We start from the raw sequence: 18049 nt of genomic DNA, 5'->3' as shown, positions 1-18049 counted from the left end.
GTCATTTCTATTAACTATATTATAATTTTTACAAGTACCCTTTTTTAATTTCATTTTTTGTAGTTTTATAATCATAGTGTACACTATAATCAGATAAATGAACTTTAAAAAAATCTATTTAAATTAAACTGCTATTTTTGTTTTTGTACAGTAATGAATACAGACTCAATCACCACCTCCATTCACTTCCGAATTAAGTTTAATCTGTGAGCCAGAAAAGCACTCATATCACTGAATCGGTGAAGGATGTAGATGTTTCCATTTTATTTTGAAAGTCTCCTTTACCCGGATATAAGGATTTAATTTCCGGATCACCCACCACATGTAACAGATACGTTGCTAACGCTGAAATATGTGTCTCCCATGAGATGTGAAGTGTGAGCAGCGGCTAATTGGACATTAGATGTGTGACAGCAGGGAAACCGTCCGACTCTTAAATGCACCGACAGCCGTCTGTATTTGTAGACGCTGCTTTTAGCAAGGTTCGCTAAAGTTAGCTTTCATTGGGAATTTAACACAGTGAGCCCAGTTCACATGTACTATTCAAACCACCGTATGCACTCATCTTTTCACTGCGGTATGCGGCCACTTAGGACCGTACACTTAGCGAATATTTTAAATCTACAGGATTTAAAGCTTGTTGTTTGCTAATGAAACTTTCTCTGAAGCGGGTTCTTCATCATGTTTACTCGGTGTGTAAGAAACATCCTGTCTAGAAGTGCATTCACTGTGACGCTGAAGCGGCACAGCTGGAGACGCTGCAGCACATCCCAGACTGAGACTGTGGACCAGGTCACTACGTTATTGCAGCTCTGCGTGGACAGGTTCTTCGTTTCTCCTGGTCACGCTAACGTGGAGCTGTTTCAGCGCGGGCTGTGCTGCAGCTATGGACCTCTGGGCATGGAGCTCAGGAGAAACCTGCTGGACCAGTGGTGGCATTCAGTGACTAGGTCCGGGGCTCAGGTTTTTGGGATTAACACCCTGAGCAGCAGCAGCAGCAGGGAAGCACCTACAGGTGGACAGGGCCAGCTGAGGATTGTTGAATGTGAACAGCTGAAACAGAGACTTGGGCAGAAGCAGCTAAGCAAGGGGCGGCTCGCTGAGGAGGTGCACATGCTCCTGCAGAGGTCCCCAAGTATGAGAACAAACTTACTGCAAGGTAAGTTGCTTCACACACCTGTAATAAATAATGATGATAATAGAGCATAACATACACGTTTTTATTTCTATACTGAGAGCTAGCATTAAACATGCACAGTAAAGTAATGACACCACAGATGATTTATAAACTACAAGCAAAGTCACCGTGTATACCAACTGTTTCACGTTATTGCTTTTATGATCTTCCATGTATTTCTTTTAATGGTTTATGAATACTTTTGATACTTGTTTGTCCAGTTTGATGCCAACACTGTGGTACTTTTGTTTGAGTAAGGTGAATGGAAACGAGCTGTTCTTGGAATATTATTTTCACACTGTAGTAAACTCAGTAAGCAAGAAAGATGATGGCAAGAGCTGAAATACCATGTTAAGGATACTGCCAGGACTTCAGTGTTGTGTGAAAGTGCTCATCAGCTTCAGAAACTCAGCTAGTAACATTTCTGTTTAACATGTCTCTGTCTTTTACATTGTTGTAAAACTAAAAAATAATTATTTTTTTCAAATTAGTCTTGATGGTTCACGCGTGTTGTTTTGTTTCCAGGTGCCTTGGAGCAGTTTGTCCCCTCGTTAGAGCTGGTGAACAGGAAGCTGCCGTTTGGTCTGGCTGAGACGGGTCTGTGCTTCCAGCCTGCAGAAGGCTCTGGTTGGTGAGGCTTCGTCTGTTGTTTCTTACCTGTGTGAGTGTCTGTGTGGATACACTTATGAAAAATAAAAATTCAAACAAACTTCACTGGGATTTTGTTTCTTTATATTGTTTATCTGAGCTAGACTTTTAATATTAATACAGTATTTCATGAGTTCACATTAACCTTTTTCAGACCTTATGAGGTAAGTATGTCATATTAACACACTGTATATTCTATTTTCTGTCAGCTCAGCTGAGGTCACGCAAACATCTCTAGTGTGGTTTTGCTCTCCTCGCACATCGTCCCAGTGGCTGGACCACTGGACACGACAGAGGCTGAAGTGGTGGAGAAAAGTGAGTCTTTGAGGAGGGAAACATCTCAGACAAATTTAAAACGGTGTGATGCACCAGTGCATAAATGTATTTTCCTGTAAGAACACTTTCCCAGCCTTATAAACTACAAACATTAATAACTCAGCTTTTCTCTTTGTTTCGTCCTGTTTATCCAGTTTGCCCTCTCCCCGTCCGACTTCAGCAGCAATGAAGTCCAGCAGGAGGAGCTCGAACAGGCGGCATCTCGCGGTGTGAGGATCATCTACAACTTCCCGTGGGGTCAGGAGGTCCTGGAGACACTGTGGAGTCGAGGAGATGCCGAGCTGCTGCACATACACAAAGGAGACCGGTCCAAACTGCAGGTCCGTCTGCTTCTTTTAGAGTGTGCTTTAAGTCGGGATCGAGATTCAGTCATGTTCCTAAGCTGCTATTGCAGAGGCTCTGGTTCTCTGACAATGTCTTAAAACAGGAAGTCAAATTGATATCAAAAATTCCCTTAGCTCCCAGCTGATAGAGGCTTTCAGAAATCTCAGTTGAACTAAACGGCTTTAGGAAGAAGAACCACCAGGTCTCATAAGAAACACGGGCAGCTGCTCGTCTGTTGCTGCTTTTCTTCAGTTTAATCACACGCAGTGTCATTTCTCTTACCTGACCTCTTTCAGCATCAAGATGGACGAAGGTCTATTCCTCATGTCGTCTCCGTTACCGCGAACATGGACCGTGGTGCGATGGCGTTTCTGTCCAACTCACTCCAGCAGCTGAAGAGAGAAGAGAGCAAGAAAAAGCTGCACCAGAGAAAGGTGATTGTGCTTAACAGCTCGCTGCACGTGCAGAAAAACTGTCAGTGGGTTTCCTATTTGTGGCGTGACTTTTATTTATGAGATTTGTTGCACTGTTGATTTCAGGTGCTGAAGCTGCATCCAGTGTTGGTTCCCATTAAAGTGGCTTTAAATATTGGTAGAGGAGCCACTGTGGAGCTGAGGCAGGTAATGATAACATGAAGTACATGTTGCATGCTGCTTCTTTGTGGAGTTTTTCTGTGCAAATACACATTTTTCACCTTAAAAGGATCTGATTGAATGTGTTCCTTCTGTGGACTTGCATCAAATTGCATTAAAAGTGTTTTAAATATATTTCTTCAGATTTGTGAAGGCCTTCTGCAGGAGTTCCTGGAAGCAAAGATCTCTGTGTGGCCTGGATATCTTGAAACTCTGCCAACATCAATGGAGCAGCTGAATGCCAAGTAAATGCCGTTAAATCAGCACATAATGCAAATTGAATTACGTTACCTTTCTTTAAACTCGTGCCTGTGTGTTTCTGTGTGGATGTAATGCAGATACGATGAGATGGGCGTTCTTTTCACCATCATCATCGGTGAGAACACGTTGGAAAGTGGCCTTCTTCAGGTCCGCAGCAGAGACACAACCATCAAAGAGACCATGCACATCTCGGAGATCAAAAACTTTCTATTCAGATACATTTCTGCAGCTGACAACATCTGAATGCCCCTGCTGTTTTTTCGAACACCTGCCTGAGTTTGCATTCCTTTTAAAAACAAAATTATGGTCAGGGATATGCTTGTGAAACATATTTCCTCAGAGCGGTCCAAAAATAAGAGACTTTTTGGGATAGAGGTGCACATGAACCCACTGTGTGTATACATGTACCCCAAGAGTTTGTATTCTTAACTTTGCTAACTCAGCTCTTACTGATCCTACAGTCTCTTCGCAGTACATTCAAGGCACTGACATGGTTATATCAGGTTTATTTATCTGTGCGTAATTGGTGGCTACATAGTGGTCACGGAGGAGGAAGCTTTTGGATTTGTCTCTACATTTCTATTAAAAGATATGGAATCCCTCTTTAATATTTATATTGTATTGTTTTTTCTGGTTGTTGATGGCAATTTTGATTCTTGTTTCCTGAAGGTTCAAAGACTGTTCACAATAATGGAACAAGCAGTTAAGAAAATAGTCTTACCGTATTAGTAAACTGTAGTTTAGTTCAAATATAAAGTTAAAATACAGCATGATACCACACAGGTACAGAGGACTGAAACTGCTATAATAAAACACAAATAAATTGGTCAGTACATTGGTGACTATCCCTTTATAACCTCTGAATATTATTAATGTTACTTGCTCTGTGGGAGGAAGCTAAAGGCAAAGAGGGGTGGTTTAATTTTATGATGATATAATTTATTCTAATTATAATTAATAGCAGTAGCTGTATTGATAATGATAATAAGAAGAATAAAAGTTTTTTTATTTTTAATTTATTTAGATTGTTCTTGTTTATTTGTTGTTCCGGGGGCGGTGGGGCGTATGAATCGACTGAATCATGAGGCACATCAGCAAAGTCTCGCGAAGTTTGCCCCTTTGCCCCTCCCTGCGCACTCATTGGTCCCTGGCTGCACCTCTGACTGGGCATGTGTGTATGTGTGCCGCTTAGCTGTTAGCGTGTAGAGATGGCCGCAGACAAGCAAAACGACGCTAAAGTTTCCCTAATGGAAGAAAATAAAGAAAACTTACCGGATGGAGGACTCGGACTGGAAAGTATCCTTAAGAACACGACACGTGCTCTTTGACGTTTTCCCTCTGCGAGCATGTTTCACGCTCTTAAGCTAACGTTAGCTTTTAGCTAACTCAGTTGGAAGATAAGCTAGCGGTTATTAGGCTACGTGTCATACTGAAGCAGGCTGTCAGTGGTAAATGGGGATTTTTATGTATTCACAATTTATTTTGGGGGTCTGAGGACATCTTTTAAGATTGCTAGCTATTATGTGATGTCATCTTTGAGTTTCATTAGCGGTTACAATAGTTAAAACAGCCTGTCTTGGTGCTTGCATACAATAACTGCTATCAAAACTGAAACGTTCATGCTTGAAAATAAATGGTTAACTGCCCCTCAGAGTAACGTGTGTGATGGTTACATAAGGTTTGTACCTTAACGTTTAATCTCAGTCTTGCAAATCATCAAAGAATCCCAGCAGCAGCACGGCCTCAGGCATGGAGACTACCAGAGATACAGGTGAGCTGGCTCAGGTCATACATTACAGGGTGGAGATTTGTGTGTGGTGCAGCAGTTTTCCCACCCAATGTAAAGACACTGACATGAGACTTCTGTTCACAATGCTGGGCTCAGATTTATGGTTTAATGCAGTTAAATGGAACAGGTGTGGATTAAAGTTAAACTCAAAGCTTTTGATGTCCACCTATCTTCGCCACATTTTCATATTTGCGGAGTTTAAGATATAGTGATAGATAATTTATGTTCTTTGATCTTCCTGCATATTAAGTTTCGTGGTGACTTTTTTTGTCTATGTTGTATTTCATTTATTGTAATGTAGAATTAAAAAAATCCTTGTCTGTTTCCAGGGGCTACTGTTCCCGCAGGCTACGGCGCCTCCGCAAGACTCTTGGCTTCAAGATGGGAAACCGACACAAGTTTGTTGGGAAGAAAGTCACTGTGGAAATGCTTTCTGATAACAGGTTAGACTTAGATAATTTTAACTGGTCATTCACGTGTAGTTAACTGGCTGCTGGTTTGGGAACCTTTACATTAAGGAAATTCCAGTTTGAAACACTTAAACAGATCACTTTGCTTTGATGTGGAACAGTTCAGCGGCTTGATGCTTTCACATAAAAAAACAAACTGTTTATACAGCTATGCCACCTTTTTTCAGGTATCTTCTGCTGGTTTTGATGGAAGCAGAGCGTGCATGGAGCTACGCCATGCAGTTGAAGCAGGAGGCCAATACAGAGCCACGTAAGCGCTTCCACCTGCTGTCACGACTACGTAAGGCTGCAAAGCACAGTGAGAAGCTGGAGAAGCTCTGCGAAAGCCCCCGTGTGGACGCCAAAACTAAACTGGAGGCACAGGTACACAGGTCAAATTCATCTTAACTGACCCGTGTAGGTGTGTGGAATAACAAGTGGATGTGCAGCGAGGTCCCAGCCTCAGAGATGAATAACTTTAACTTTTCGATTTGTTGTCTTTCAACTGTAAGATTTGAGAACTTCAAACACTGTTAATTAGAAAAACAGTGCAGAATATTTCATGACGATATTTTATCTACACAGGGACACCAAATATTGATATTTTAATCAATAAAATACTTTTGGAATACTTTGAACAAGAGGGCTGAAAGGTTGGAGGAGGCAGCCTTTCTGCAAACAGTTGCAGTGTGCCTTTGGATTGACTGCAGTTATTCAGGGAAATTGGCAGAGGATTGTGAATAGTTGCTTTCTCTAATCTATAAATGCAGACAGATTGTCAGCGGTCTGAATGACTCTGTGTCAGTGAGCACAACTTGAGGGGACTCAACTAAACTGGCTGCCAGCTGATTGTATTCTGGCTATATTCTTGTAGAAAAGAGGGTCATTTCTGTCTGCGTAGACAACAGATTTCCATGTATGTAACTGCCAACTTGACCCTGTTCCATCGCAGACTGATATCAGTTTCAAAGCAGACTGATTCTGTCTTATGGCAACTTCTACAGCAAACTTTAGTGACAGTGTTGTGTACTTATTTTGCAACAAAAGAAAAAAAATGAGTTTAACTGTAACTTTGGAGACATAATTTGGAGTTGAAAGAAGATGATAAATTGTAGTACTTGCTACTGCAGATATCACAAAAATGTTAAATCACAATAATATATCATGAGTGAAATAATGTGATAATATCATGGAGAGTCTTGGTGATTCCCACCTTTACTGTTGATGAAGTGTGGTGAGGGAATGAACAGAGGAGCTCCTCATCATGTGTTGTGGTGTTATTTCAGGCCTACACTGCATACCTGACTGGAATGGTGGAGTTTGAGCTGCAGGAGTGGAAACAAGCCATGGAGGCTTTCAACAAGTGCAAGTGAGCGTTAACATTACTGCACTCTGTTTTTTGTTTTTTAATTCTTCTTTTAATAATGGGAGGTTTTCTTGTTTGTTTTTCTTTCACTTTTTTTAAACCACTGATAAATACTTTTGTCTTGTCAGGACCATTTATGAGAAGCTGGCCAGTGCCTTCACTGAGGACCTGGCAGTTCTGTACCGCCAGCGTGTAGACGAGATATCGCCCAACATTCGCTACTGCGCTTACAATATTGGTCAGCATTGCTGTAGTCGTTCTTCTCAGTGTCATTGTTGATGCACAACACCGATCCTGAGTTCAGTCCTTCCTCTGCACACTGACAAACACACACTCACTCCCTGGTTGTATTTGATTTTAGGTGATCAGAATGCCATCAATGACCTGATGCAGATGAGGCTGACTGGTGGAGGAGGTGGCATGATGGCTGAGAAACTAGAGGTAAACACGAAGGGGTAAAACTTTTGTTAATCAGTCTGTAATTCATGATTAAACTGCTGGGGGGAGCACATACCAAACAAGAATATTACACAGCTGTGTAATCGTGTACTACATCCAGAAGGGTTTGTTTTGTTTCCCTCAAGGCACTGATTACTCAGGCGCGAACCAAGCAGGCGGCCACTATGAGTGAAGTGGAGTGGCGAGGACGCACGGTGCCTGTGAAGATTGACAAGGCTCGCGTCTTCCTGTTGGGTCTGGCAGACAACGAGGCCGCCATCGCTCAGGTCAGCCTCTCACACATTCCTTCTTTTTTAAGCATATAAACAAACTCAGTGGGAAACGCATGTTGTTGCACCTCCTAATGTTGGTTGTCCTTTCTATGTCTCTTGGGCTGCAAACAATGGAAACAACTGCAGAGACATTGACTCAAAGACAATAAGTGAATAGATTACTTCTGTAGTACAAATATAATCGTGTTCATCACTGGTCATTACCCCTCCCTAGGGCTGCTCACTTAATCGAATTTTAATCACGATTACGATCTGGGCTTTCAACAATCATTAAAAATGACTGAGCCGATTATTAGCCCCTCCCTCGTGCTTTACTCTCCGTGTGGCAAATCAAGCGCACCTCTCTGCATTTCGAACACGTGTCACAACAATTAAGAGCAGCGGTCTCCAACCCTTTTTTGCGCCACGGACCGGTTTATGCCCGACAATGTTTTTATGGACCGGCCTTTAAGGTGTCACGGATAAATACAACAAAATAAAACTAGTACCGGTACCGAAAAAAAGGCTTATTCATAACACACGTGAAAAGACCCAGGAAAACCGAGTAAATGATAAAAACGATAACAAAATAACGCTGAAAACCGATAAAAACCCTGAAAACTATACATTTCACACCTGAGCCTCAACTCTCGCGGCCCGGTACCAAACGACTCACGGACCGGTACCGGTCCGAGGCCCGGGGGTTGGAGACCGCTGATTAAGAGGACCCGAGGAAAGCTCGGAAAGCTAAGCAGAAGTTATTTGGAGAGGAGAGTGACTGCCGTTGGTTGAAAAGAGAGGTAAAAAAAAACTTCAGTGGTGTGGAAATATTATGGGTTCGTGGAGTCAGACGTGGATCAAGTAGACATAGTGTGTAAACTTTGCTACAGTGTCGTAGCTGCACCACAGAGCAACACTGCAAAGTTCACTAAACATAGATGTTTACATTTTTCATTTATTTTTTATATTGCAAACATTTGCACTGTTATCAGTATTTGCACACTATTTTATATTATTTTTGACAATCTTTAAAGTCATTATTCAACACATTGTTATTGTTAAATAAATATCGTCAAATAATCGAGATCTCAATTTCAGTGAAAATAATCGTGATTATCATTTTTGCCATAATCGAGCAGCCCTACCCCTCCTTATGTTTCCTGACTGCCTCATGCAGAGCTACTATCAGAGACTACCCAGTATGTATCACAACACTGATTCTGTGTGCTCATATGACCCATTTAGACTGCTTATAAATGCCAATGTTTTAATGTAATGAATTCAACCTTGTTTCTTATTCTCCGCTGCCACATGCCTTTTATATCCTTAGAAGGCGAGCCTGTTATTTTTGTTTTCACTTCCAAATTCAGGCCCACTTCTATATTTTCATTCTTAAATTGGGCCTTGATTTGAGTTTTAAGCTTATAAGGATTAATTGCATATAGATCAGGTAGTGACAAACATAATTCCTGGGTGCAGACACTCCAGTCTTACCTGTTGGACTGACTTGGAAAATGTCTTAAGTGTTTTAACTATATTTTCATAAGTTTGGCAGCTTTTCCATCTGTTTAAGACCTCGTATGTGACCATTCATACTAAAACAACACAATTAAGTGATAGTTAAAGCAATTAAAGGACTACTTTCACTATCTATAAGAGAAATAAAAGAAACTATGGTTCTTTTTCAGTGAATTCAGAGTAAAATTAAAATTTCTGTGAATTAACACTTTGTTTTATAACTTTTTGTAATTTTACATATTAATTTTCTGTAATTTAAGCCTAAAGAGTCGTGCTGACAGATTCTTTAATTTACTACAGCGGCATTTCTTTATCATGTACTGAAAACACTTTTTCTTTTATTAAGATGTCTCATTGATTAAATGTGTAGTTCCACTTGTTTACAATGACAGCAAGGGGAGTTTCACTTGTCCGCCTCGCTTAAGATCAAAGTATGTAAACAGATCACAATGTAAAATGAGTTTGACATCCCTGATATAGATGAGCTCGATATCCAAAACCTTTGCATGTTTTCAGTGACTGTCCGGTACAGTAAAAGTAGAGCTGGGCGATATGAGATTTTTTCATATCACGATATGTTTTTTTCATTTCAGGCGATAACGATATCTATCACGATATAAGCCAAATAACTATATTTGTAAGATTTAAATGTGCCGTTGCTCACAAGTAAAATGTGAAATAATCAGCAGCTTGTTTTTAAATATTTATTTCCCATAATAAGTCCAACAGGGTAGATGTACTTAAGGAACATGAGACTTTTTCAGATAAATAAAGGCAAATATTGCAAACTACACAAAAGGCAGCCGCTAAAGCGTTTAAGTTTCAAAATAGAACAAATGAAACAGACTAAATTGTCAATTCCACTTAGAAACAAAATATTAATTCTAAAAATAAATCTTAGTTTGTTTTACAGAAGAACAGACAAAACTGACCAACTTTTGTCAATATCAAATAAACTGAGAACTAAAAGGAAATTCTCAATCTCTCCTTGTTGTATAGCTGAGCTTTTCAAACAGTTTTAACAGTTACTTTAGTCTGACAAAAGCCAAATGACGAATTAGCGCTTCCAGTCAGAGACTGAGGCTACGTCCACACGTACACGGGTATTTTTGAAAACTGAGATTTTCCGTTTTCGTTTTAAAAAATAATCCCGTCCACACATAAAGGCAGAAATGAAGGAAAACGCTGCTGTGAACATGCCAAAGCAGCAGGTGGCGCTAGATTCCTAACCGTGCAGAAATGTTGGCCAATCAGAAGTCTAGAAGCCTCGGTGGGAAAAAGTAAACAAAGCTGGGGCATAGAAGCAGAACCGAGTCGTCTGTGTGGACGGACAGTAACTGTGTGTATATGTAAGCATTTAAACACTGCAGAGAGTAGAATTAACAGTATTGTAGAAATTCATTTCACCGAAACAATAACGTGGCGCACAGTGTGATGCATGCACCAGTTTATTGTATTTCCAGACTTGCTTTCGGCACAATTTACAGTGCGCGCTACTCTGTTTTTTGTCAGACTTGAAATAGCCGAAATACCTTCACACTACGGAACTTCTATGGCTCTTCCGTTCGACAATCTCTCCGGCATTGGAACCATCATCGGTTTTCTCTTCGGTCACGCTCGGTTGATTTTTCTAGTCGGCACACTCATTTCCTCCATTATGCGCTGGCTGCTTCCCAAACAAACACACGTGCGGCTTGGCACTTGTGCTGTACGTAGCAAGTCACGCAACGTGACGCTGCGGCTGTGATTGGTTCAGTTCTGCGCTACTGAATTTGGATCGGCTGACCTTTTTTTTTTTTTTTTTCTTTTTTCTTAAGAGGACAAGAGCGGCGAGGTCTATCGCGATAGCTTAATTTCTCTATCGAGTAAAAGTTATATCGCGATACATATCGTTATCGTTCTATCGCCCAGCTCTAAGTAAAAGTGAATATATGAGAGGAAATAAGTAAAAGCATAAAAGTCTCTTCTTAACTAAATAATCTTTCATCCTGCTGGAGGCTGTCGGGTACTCGTCAAGCATTAAAACGGTTTAATAAAACCATAAAACAACCCTGAGAGCACTCAGTGCAGTTCCATAAAATCTCAGTAGGTGGCACTCTGTTCTTGATAGTATCACATGTCCCCTCGCTGTCGCCACAGCTCATTACTTCTGTTTTGTGCCCGAGTACTCAGCACACCCTGCAGACACACCTGTCACACCCATTGCCACTCAGGTCTCAGGCATGCAGCTGCTCTCATCGCACAACTGCATTCTACGCATTTCACCTTGCACATGAATGCAGGGCTACACCCAGCAGCTCATTTTAGTTTCAGATGGAGCATTTTAGGTCTGACTGTCGCATAAAAGGCGGTTAAAGGTGGCTGTGAGTGACTGTGTGGAGAAGAACTGCAGCGCTGGCAGTTTTTATCACATTTGGCTTTTCTTATTGGTCACAATTAAAGGATTTTTGCATAGTATGCACATTATATTGTGTCACAGCTCTAGCACCTTTAGCTTCACAATGTGCACCTGTTCTTCTGCTTGTGGCCTCAGGGGACAGGAGACACTGTAGGGCCAAATGTCAACCCTAGTTGAAGGGCTGTTTCCTCCTCTAACCAGTGTATCCATCCAGCCCTCCTGCCGAACAGCACAGAATGCTCAACAGGTAGAACTGGCTGTTCTAGGCCTTATTAGGGTGTTGGCACAAGTGTGAAACGCGTAGCAGCATCACCTTTCTGGGTGGGAGAGAGAAGGCTTGTGAACAATCTGTTATCAGGTTTGCCACCACAAGGAATTGTTTTGTAACATTCCTCTACTGTGTTTTCTCAACTTTTCGCAACAACAGAGACACAGTAATGTAATCCACAAAATCTTTTAAATACTTAAAACTGATATTTTTATGAGTGATCAGTCCTTCTGTAATTGTTTTATTGCTCTCACTTTGCTTTTTTCCAGTGTTAGTAAAACCCATCCTGCATCTTTCTGAGACTATCTCAGTTTAACACAGGCCTGTTGTATTAGTGTGGTGATGAAAGACGGCTTAGATGATGAACAATCGTGTCATTCTTAAAGACCTGAACCCTGAAACTATACAGTGTCTTAACTGCTGATGAGTTATGTGCAGGAATGCATCAGCAGCCTGCCGGGCCACATACCTGCGTCTCTCCCCGAGTTTGTCAGTCGCATTCCTGCTTTAACTGTTGCTCTTTGTATCAAAGTACTAAAACTGTTACATGCATCAAATGTTTGCTTGATCGCGTTTTAAATGAGATACGTCTGCACAATCTGGTAGAAACCTTTTATGATCTGATCAAGTTTCAGCCAAATCTCATCAGTCTGGTTAAATGGCTGCTATCGCTGCGTAAATCTGCTTGGAAGTTATTCTTCAAAAAGCATAAAAAGGATTTGTGAACATCTCCACTTTCAGTCTGCATGTTAAGAGGCGCGACTGCTTCCTCCCCTTCTCCGCTCTGCCTGTGTGTGCCTAGGATGGCCTCAGAGTATTGAGTGTTCTTTTAGCTGAAAGCAGTCTTTGTAGCTACAAGAAAGCAGAAGAAAAGCAACTGAAAGTGTTAAAGTATGTTCCTAGCTGACCTGTACAGAGAGCTGAATCGAAGTAAGGAGATACATGGAAGCCAAACTGGAGGCTGAAAAACTGCTTCAGTGTGTCGTGTTACTGCTGAACCTGCATTTTTGATAGGTACTCTGTTTTTACTTTCCAGAGTCATCTATTGTACATCATCTCATCTTCAGCATGTGCCATCCTCACACATAGGCTTCACCCCCTGGGTTTTCCTCATTGTTGCCAACTTAGACGTTTAGTTGCATTAAATCTATGATGAAAAAATGTAAAGACCGTGCTGGTACGATCTGAGACGTTTCTCTGCTTAGAATGTGAAACACGCCCGTCTCCCTCCTTCTCTACTATTCAGTAAGTTCTACATTTATTTTTTTTCCTTTATCCTCATCTTTGGATCTGTTTGTGTCATTCAGGCAGCTAATGAGGAAACCAAAGAACATCTGTATGAGACCCTGCTGGCCGAGTGCAGAGACACCATCCAGGCAGTGAAAGAGGAGCTCAAGACTGAGGCGGTAAGATTCAGCAGGATGAAAAGCTGTGATGTTGACAAGAATGAGAGGTGGTGAAGATGTAGCTTGTAAATACCTGAAACTGGGAATACTAGAAGGTTCAACTAAAGAGCTTTTTTTTTTTTTTTTTTTTTCCTTTTTGTAAATCTATCAATTTTTTTATCACTGTAGAAACAGCGAGAGAGGAGCTCTGATGGTGACACTGGGAAGGTGTCCAACCTGCAGTACCTGCACAGGTAAAAAAGGAAGAAAAATGTACTTCGATTTTACTCCTGGTTCTGTTAAGTTAGTCAGTCATAGGATTAGAGCTGCAGCTAAATGCTTTACCACTTATCTCAGTAAGTCAATAACACTTTGATCATTCCCCTCCTCGTCTCTTCATGCAGACAACACTGTAACACACAGATCTTCAGTTTATTGTGAAATTACAAACACATGCTCACTTTTGGGAGGATGAAATCGGAGAACATTTGGCTGTTTGGAAACATTACTAGCAACTTCTAACATCTTTTGATAGACAGACATGTATAAACCTGTCAGGTCGGGGCATCATTAGGCTGAACACGTGTCGGGTGAGTCTGGTTCAACTTGCAGAGCGCCTGTGAGGCATGTTAATGGTTCCTGACGATGTCTGCAGTTGATTCAGCCGAGGTTTACAGACCTGATGAGTTTAAAGGGATCGCACGCCGTAAGTGAATAATCACTGCTGCTCTTCTCTCCCAGCTACCTGACCTACATTAAGCTGTGTACACTGGTGAAGAGGAATGAGAGCATGGCTCATACTCTGCAGGCCAAACTGAAGGAGCCCGAGGCCGACGAGAACAAGAGGGGGCCCCGTCCACAGGATCTCATCCGCCTGTATGACATCATCCTGCAGGTGAATGTCCTGTTATCAAGTTCTGTCTCTAAGGTGTACAGCCTGATGTTTGTGTTACCATAGTTACATGATGTGCATCTTGTGTTTTTGTTTTGTTTTTTGTTTTTGTTTTGTTTTTTTCCCCCACCACCACCTCCTCCAACTATCCAGAGTCTGGCAGAGCTCTCCACCCTGCAGGGTCTGGAGGATGACCACGCCTTCCAAAAGGAGGTGTCCCTGAAGACCCTGGTCTACAAGGCCTACAGGTCAGTGTTTTTGTGCCTGGTTTTCAACATGTTCTGCATCAAACAATGCAGCTGAAATTCAAACAGTGCAACAAGTGTCGTATTTACAATCGCAAATACACCTGCGTCCTGATGTGAAAAGTATCTCTAAGCTTTGTTCCATTTCACATTTCCATGAAAGCTTCTGCAGTTCATAAACCCACATGTTGTTAATGAGCTGCTTTCTTTGGCCTCCTGCAGGTGTTTCTTTATAGCCCAGTCTTATGTGTTAGTGAAGAAGTGGAGTGAGGCGCTGGTGTTGTATGAAAGGGTGCTGAAATATGCCAAGGAAGTCCAATCTAAGGCCAAGAGCCTCAACAACAGCCTCAAGGTTGGTTTAACATGCAAGCAAACACACACACACCTCAAACATGAGTCATGGCGTTACTCATTGTGGAGGCCTCTTTTCAAAGCCTCATCTTTATCTAGGTTGCCATTTTAGTTATTTACAACACATTATATTTAGACAAATAGATGTTATTAAAAAGCTTTATGGTAAAAAGCTTTATGGATCACAAAGATGCAGATGCCTGCTAATCTGTTCTAAGTAACACTAATAAATTGCTAGATTTTTAGTTAGTATAAGTAACTGTGCAGCAAACCATGTTGTTTGTTAGGGAAATGCAATGAGACCCGAACACACGGTACATCAAAGTTTAACAAAAATATCACTGCGCTATGTTAATTTACATTCATCATGAATTTCTGCAGGATCTCCCCGATGTCCAGGAGCTCATTGCTGAGGTCAACGCTGAAAAATACTCACTTCAAGCTGCTGCCATTTTAGGTGCGAGCCTCGACGTTGTTAAACAGTTAAACCAGCAGTCGTCTTCTCTGTTGTACAGTCCTGAAGAGATGTGTTTGTGTTTCAGACACCGACGAGATAGTTGAAGTTCCTCAGCAGCTGGTGAAAGACAACACGGTAAGAGGAGGAAGCCTCAGGCTGCTCAACACTACAGCCGTACACAGACACATGGTTCTTGCACGTTTGTGTCTGTACGAATAAAATAAACGAGCTCTGTGGATTAATTACTTATCGGTCATATTACTCCTGAAGAGCCGAGGTGAAGCTTAATTTGTATATTTGCGTCTAACAAACTGCAACATAAAAACTTGAAAAGTGGTTTTGATGATGTCATTTAACGTTTATCTATTTTTGTGATAAAACTTAATTTTTAGGAATTTCAATAATAACTGGAATAAGTTTGAGTGGATCTGTCACAGTCTGCACTGCAGTAGCTTTAGTTGCATGAGTCAAAGTTCGAAATCTTATCTGTCATGCTGGCCTTGGCCTAACGCAAGCAATTTCTGCTCCTCTCGTGTCAGGCCAGCTTTCTTCTGATTGGTTGCCCATCACAGACACAATATTTGAAGAACAAAGGGCGGGGCTTGTGCTCTAACAGACAGAGCTGAGATTAGGGATATCCTCTTTTTGGAAAATGAGTGTTTGGAGCAGCAAGGGATTATTTGCACATATGCTAATCTCATCATTTTAATTTGTGTCCATGCTTGATGTGATCTGCCATTTTAACATTTATGACAAGAAATGCAGTTTGATGAGGTTGTCATCACTCCATTTTCTGCTGCTTTTTTATTTTATTTCTTCATTTAGCTGAACTTTCTGTTCCCTATGATTCCAGTGCTCTCATCTCCTCACTTCTTTTGCACGCAGCCCCTCTGTGACCACCTGGAGACCTTCCGCTTTGACCCCAGTCTCGTCGGAAAACAGCCCAGTCTGGTCCAGTTCCCACCCGACTTCCAGCCAATCCCCTGCAAGCCTCTGTTCTTTGACCTTGCTCTTAACCATGTGGCCTTCCCACCGCTGGATGACAAGGTGGAACAGAAGGGCAAGGGCGGTCTGACTGGCTACATCAAGGGCATTTTTGGCTTCGGCAGCTAAACCTAAACCCACACTTCAACCTCCATGTGAGAGCCACAGGGCCCAGAGTTTACTGCAACCAGCCAGAATTGGGTCAGCTGTTAGTTAGAATCATTTCAGTTTGTCTTTTATGTTTAATTTTTAGTGCCTATGTGCAGAGGGGTTGGAGTTGGCAGTTCTGAGGAAGACGGAGTCAATATAGTCTTCTCGGAAAGATTAATGAAATGGTAGCACTATGACCCAAGTCCACATCCAGCTTCAGTAATCGTATCAGCCTGCATGGCTTCACAGCATACAGGCTCCCTCCTTAAACTGAGCAATGGAGGTGTTGGCAACTTTTAAGACATTAATATGCCGTGGTTTTGATGAGTGAAGTCAAGCTGTCAATCTCACGGTAAAAGATTACATTTTTTCCCTCCTGTGTTTTAAATGCGCCTTCATATTGTGTTTTTTTTCCTTTTGTAAATGGATTGTTCTGCATTTTTCTTAGCCCTCTAAAAACAAAAAGATATGTTTTGATCTCATCAGCCTCAACATTAATTACAAGACCTATAGCTGACCAAACTGTAATCATCTGTATGATTTCATCTGTCATCACAAACTAAAGTTTGTCCTCTTAATCTTTGCCCCTTGTTGCTTTGACGGCATAAAAATCCTCATAAACACTGTACAGCCACAAGACCTTGTGTTGGGACAAGAAATGTCAGCTTGCTCAGGTGCCTAAGAGTGTACTCGCACTGAGCTGCTCCTCCCAGTGTTCAGTTGTTTTGACCGGTGTGTAACTGTTAGAAGAAAACAGGTGGCCATGGGTCCGTAGCTGAAACGCTGCTTCAACATCTCAGTTATTAACCAATAAATCAGTGGTAAATAAAGAACAAGGTTTCACTGTAAGTGTGCCTGTCTTTAACTTTAAACTCTATAACGTGAACTGTAGCACGTGTCTCTGAGTGGAGAGGAGATGTTTGAATTTGGGTTTAAGGAAAAATTGGAAGAAAATCTTCAGAGCATAACCTCCAGAAACATACTCAGGCCTGAGTGCAGGCACACGAGGACAAGTGTGAGTACACCTTTAGTCCTTTAGTTGTTCCACTTGGTTGTGATTTAGTAGCGGCGAGGATCCGAACATGTACAACATCCAGTTCCTCCTAAGTGCCCTGTGGGTGGGCACCACATCATAACAAACAAAGCTGTCACTGTCAAAGGTGTAGGGCTGTCCCTCATCTGCAGACGTGATGTACTTTTAATAATCGCAAGAAGAAATTTTTCCAGTCTGTGGTTTTCTGTTTTTTCTTCTCTGTCGTCCTATGTCATTGCGCCAAAGCCTCTCGAAACCCAGCCTCTGAATTCAGGAAACTGGGACAGGGCTAGCATGACTAATGACAAAGCTATGAGTCACAGTTTGAAATGATCCTTTCTGAATAAAAGAAGCTGGATTGGCCAGTGTTTTTATTTCTTTGGTAGTTAGAGCCTAAACTCACCAGGCAGTTCATTAGATCCACTAACCAGCTAGAACTAAAGCAGTCACATACAACACACACTGCAGTAAGAGGCTGCTTATTTACAGTCATAATAATGGCGGGATTCCCTCCATGACAGTTGTATTATCCTGCTTTAGTTTTAGCTACTTGGTTTATTTGTACTTTGTTGCATTTTTCTTGCCCTCAAACTTGACGTCCTGTCAAAGGTCCAACTGCTTCAATAGCGTCGTCTTGCTGGAAGTAGAAAGCTCTTTAAAGGTCCCTCTGCTACAT

At 41.6% G+C, this 18049-nt stretch overlaps 2 protein-coding genes across 2 annotated transcripts; both read left to right on the top strand.

The window, feature by feature from the left end:
• Window positions 1-130: 130 nt before the first annotated feature.
• Window positions 131-3992, top strand: polg2 (polymerase (DNA directed), gamma 2, accessory subunit). The gene is made up of 8 exons (XM_085459783.1): window positions 131-1159; window positions 1703-1808; window positions 2035-2140; window positions 2296-2481; window positions 2782-2919; window positions 3025-3105; window positions 3262-3362; window positions 3456-3992. The coding sequence occupies exons 1-8, from the start codon at window positions 682-684 to the stop codon at window positions 3619-3621; spliced, it is 1362 nt and encodes a 453-aa protein (XP_085315909.1). The 5' UTR covers window positions 131-681; the 3' UTR covers window positions 3622-3992.
• A 508-nt stretch (window positions 3993-4500) lies between these two features.
• Window positions 4501-17736, top strand: srp68 (signal recognition particle 68). Its single transcript, XM_085459782.1, has 16 exons — window positions 4501-4674; window positions 5083-5149; window positions 5497-5610; window positions 5805-6000; window positions 6903-6985; window positions 7111-7220; window positions 7344-7423; window positions 7567-7707; window positions 13184-13282; window positions 13451-13515; window positions 14003-14156; window positions 14307-14401; window positions 14621-14750; window positions 15131-15206; window positions 15292-15341; window positions 16092-17736. The coding sequence occupies exons 1-16, from the start codon at window positions 4587-4589 to the stop codon at window positions 16317-16319; spliced, it is 1776 nt and encodes a 591-aa protein (XP_085315908.1). The 5' UTR covers window positions 4501-4586; the 3' UTR covers window positions 16320-17736.
• The last annotated feature ends 313 nt before the right edge of the window (window positions 17737-18049 follow it).

This window comes from Copadichromis virginalis, linkage group LG6 (genome assembly GCF_057382275.1).
Source record: "Copadichromis virginalis isolate Kocher_CV1m ecotype Utaka linkage group LG6, C_Virginalis_male_GT1.1, whole genome shotgun sequence".
Lineage (NCBI taxonomy): Eukaryota > Metazoa > Chordata > Actinopteri > Cichliformes > Cichlidae > Copadichromis > Copadichromis virginalis.
This window is presented reverse-complemented; position numbering and strand designations above follow the sequence as displayed.

Excerpts from the sequence above, each read along its gene's own strand:
- polg2 (XM_085459783.1), top strand. The coding sequence starts at position 682 with ATGTTTACTCGGTGTGTAAGAAACATCCTGTCTAGAAGTGCATTCACT. Across the intron at positions 1,160-1,702 it reads GAGAACAAACTTACTGCAAG|GTGCCTTGGAGCAGTTTGTC; the intron begins GTAAGTTGCTTC and ends TTTTGTTTCCAG. Across the intron at positions 2,482-2,781 it reads GAGACCGGTCCAAACTGCAG|CATCAAGATGGACGAAGGTC; the intron begins GTCCGTCTGCTT and ends GACCTCTTTCAG.
- srp68 (XM_085459782.1), top strand. The coding sequence starts at position 4,587 with ATGGCCGCAGACAAGCAAAACGACGCTAAAGTTTCCCTAATGGAAGAA. Across the intron at positions 7,424-7,566 it reads TGATGGCTGAGAAACTAGAG|GCACTGATTACTCAGGCGCG; the intron begins GTAAACACGAAG and ends GTTTCCCTCAAG. Across the intron at positions 14,402-14,620 it reads CTGGTCTACAAGGCCTACAG|GTGTTTCTTTATAGCCCAGT; the intron begins GTCAGTGTTTTT and ends GGCCTCCTGCAG.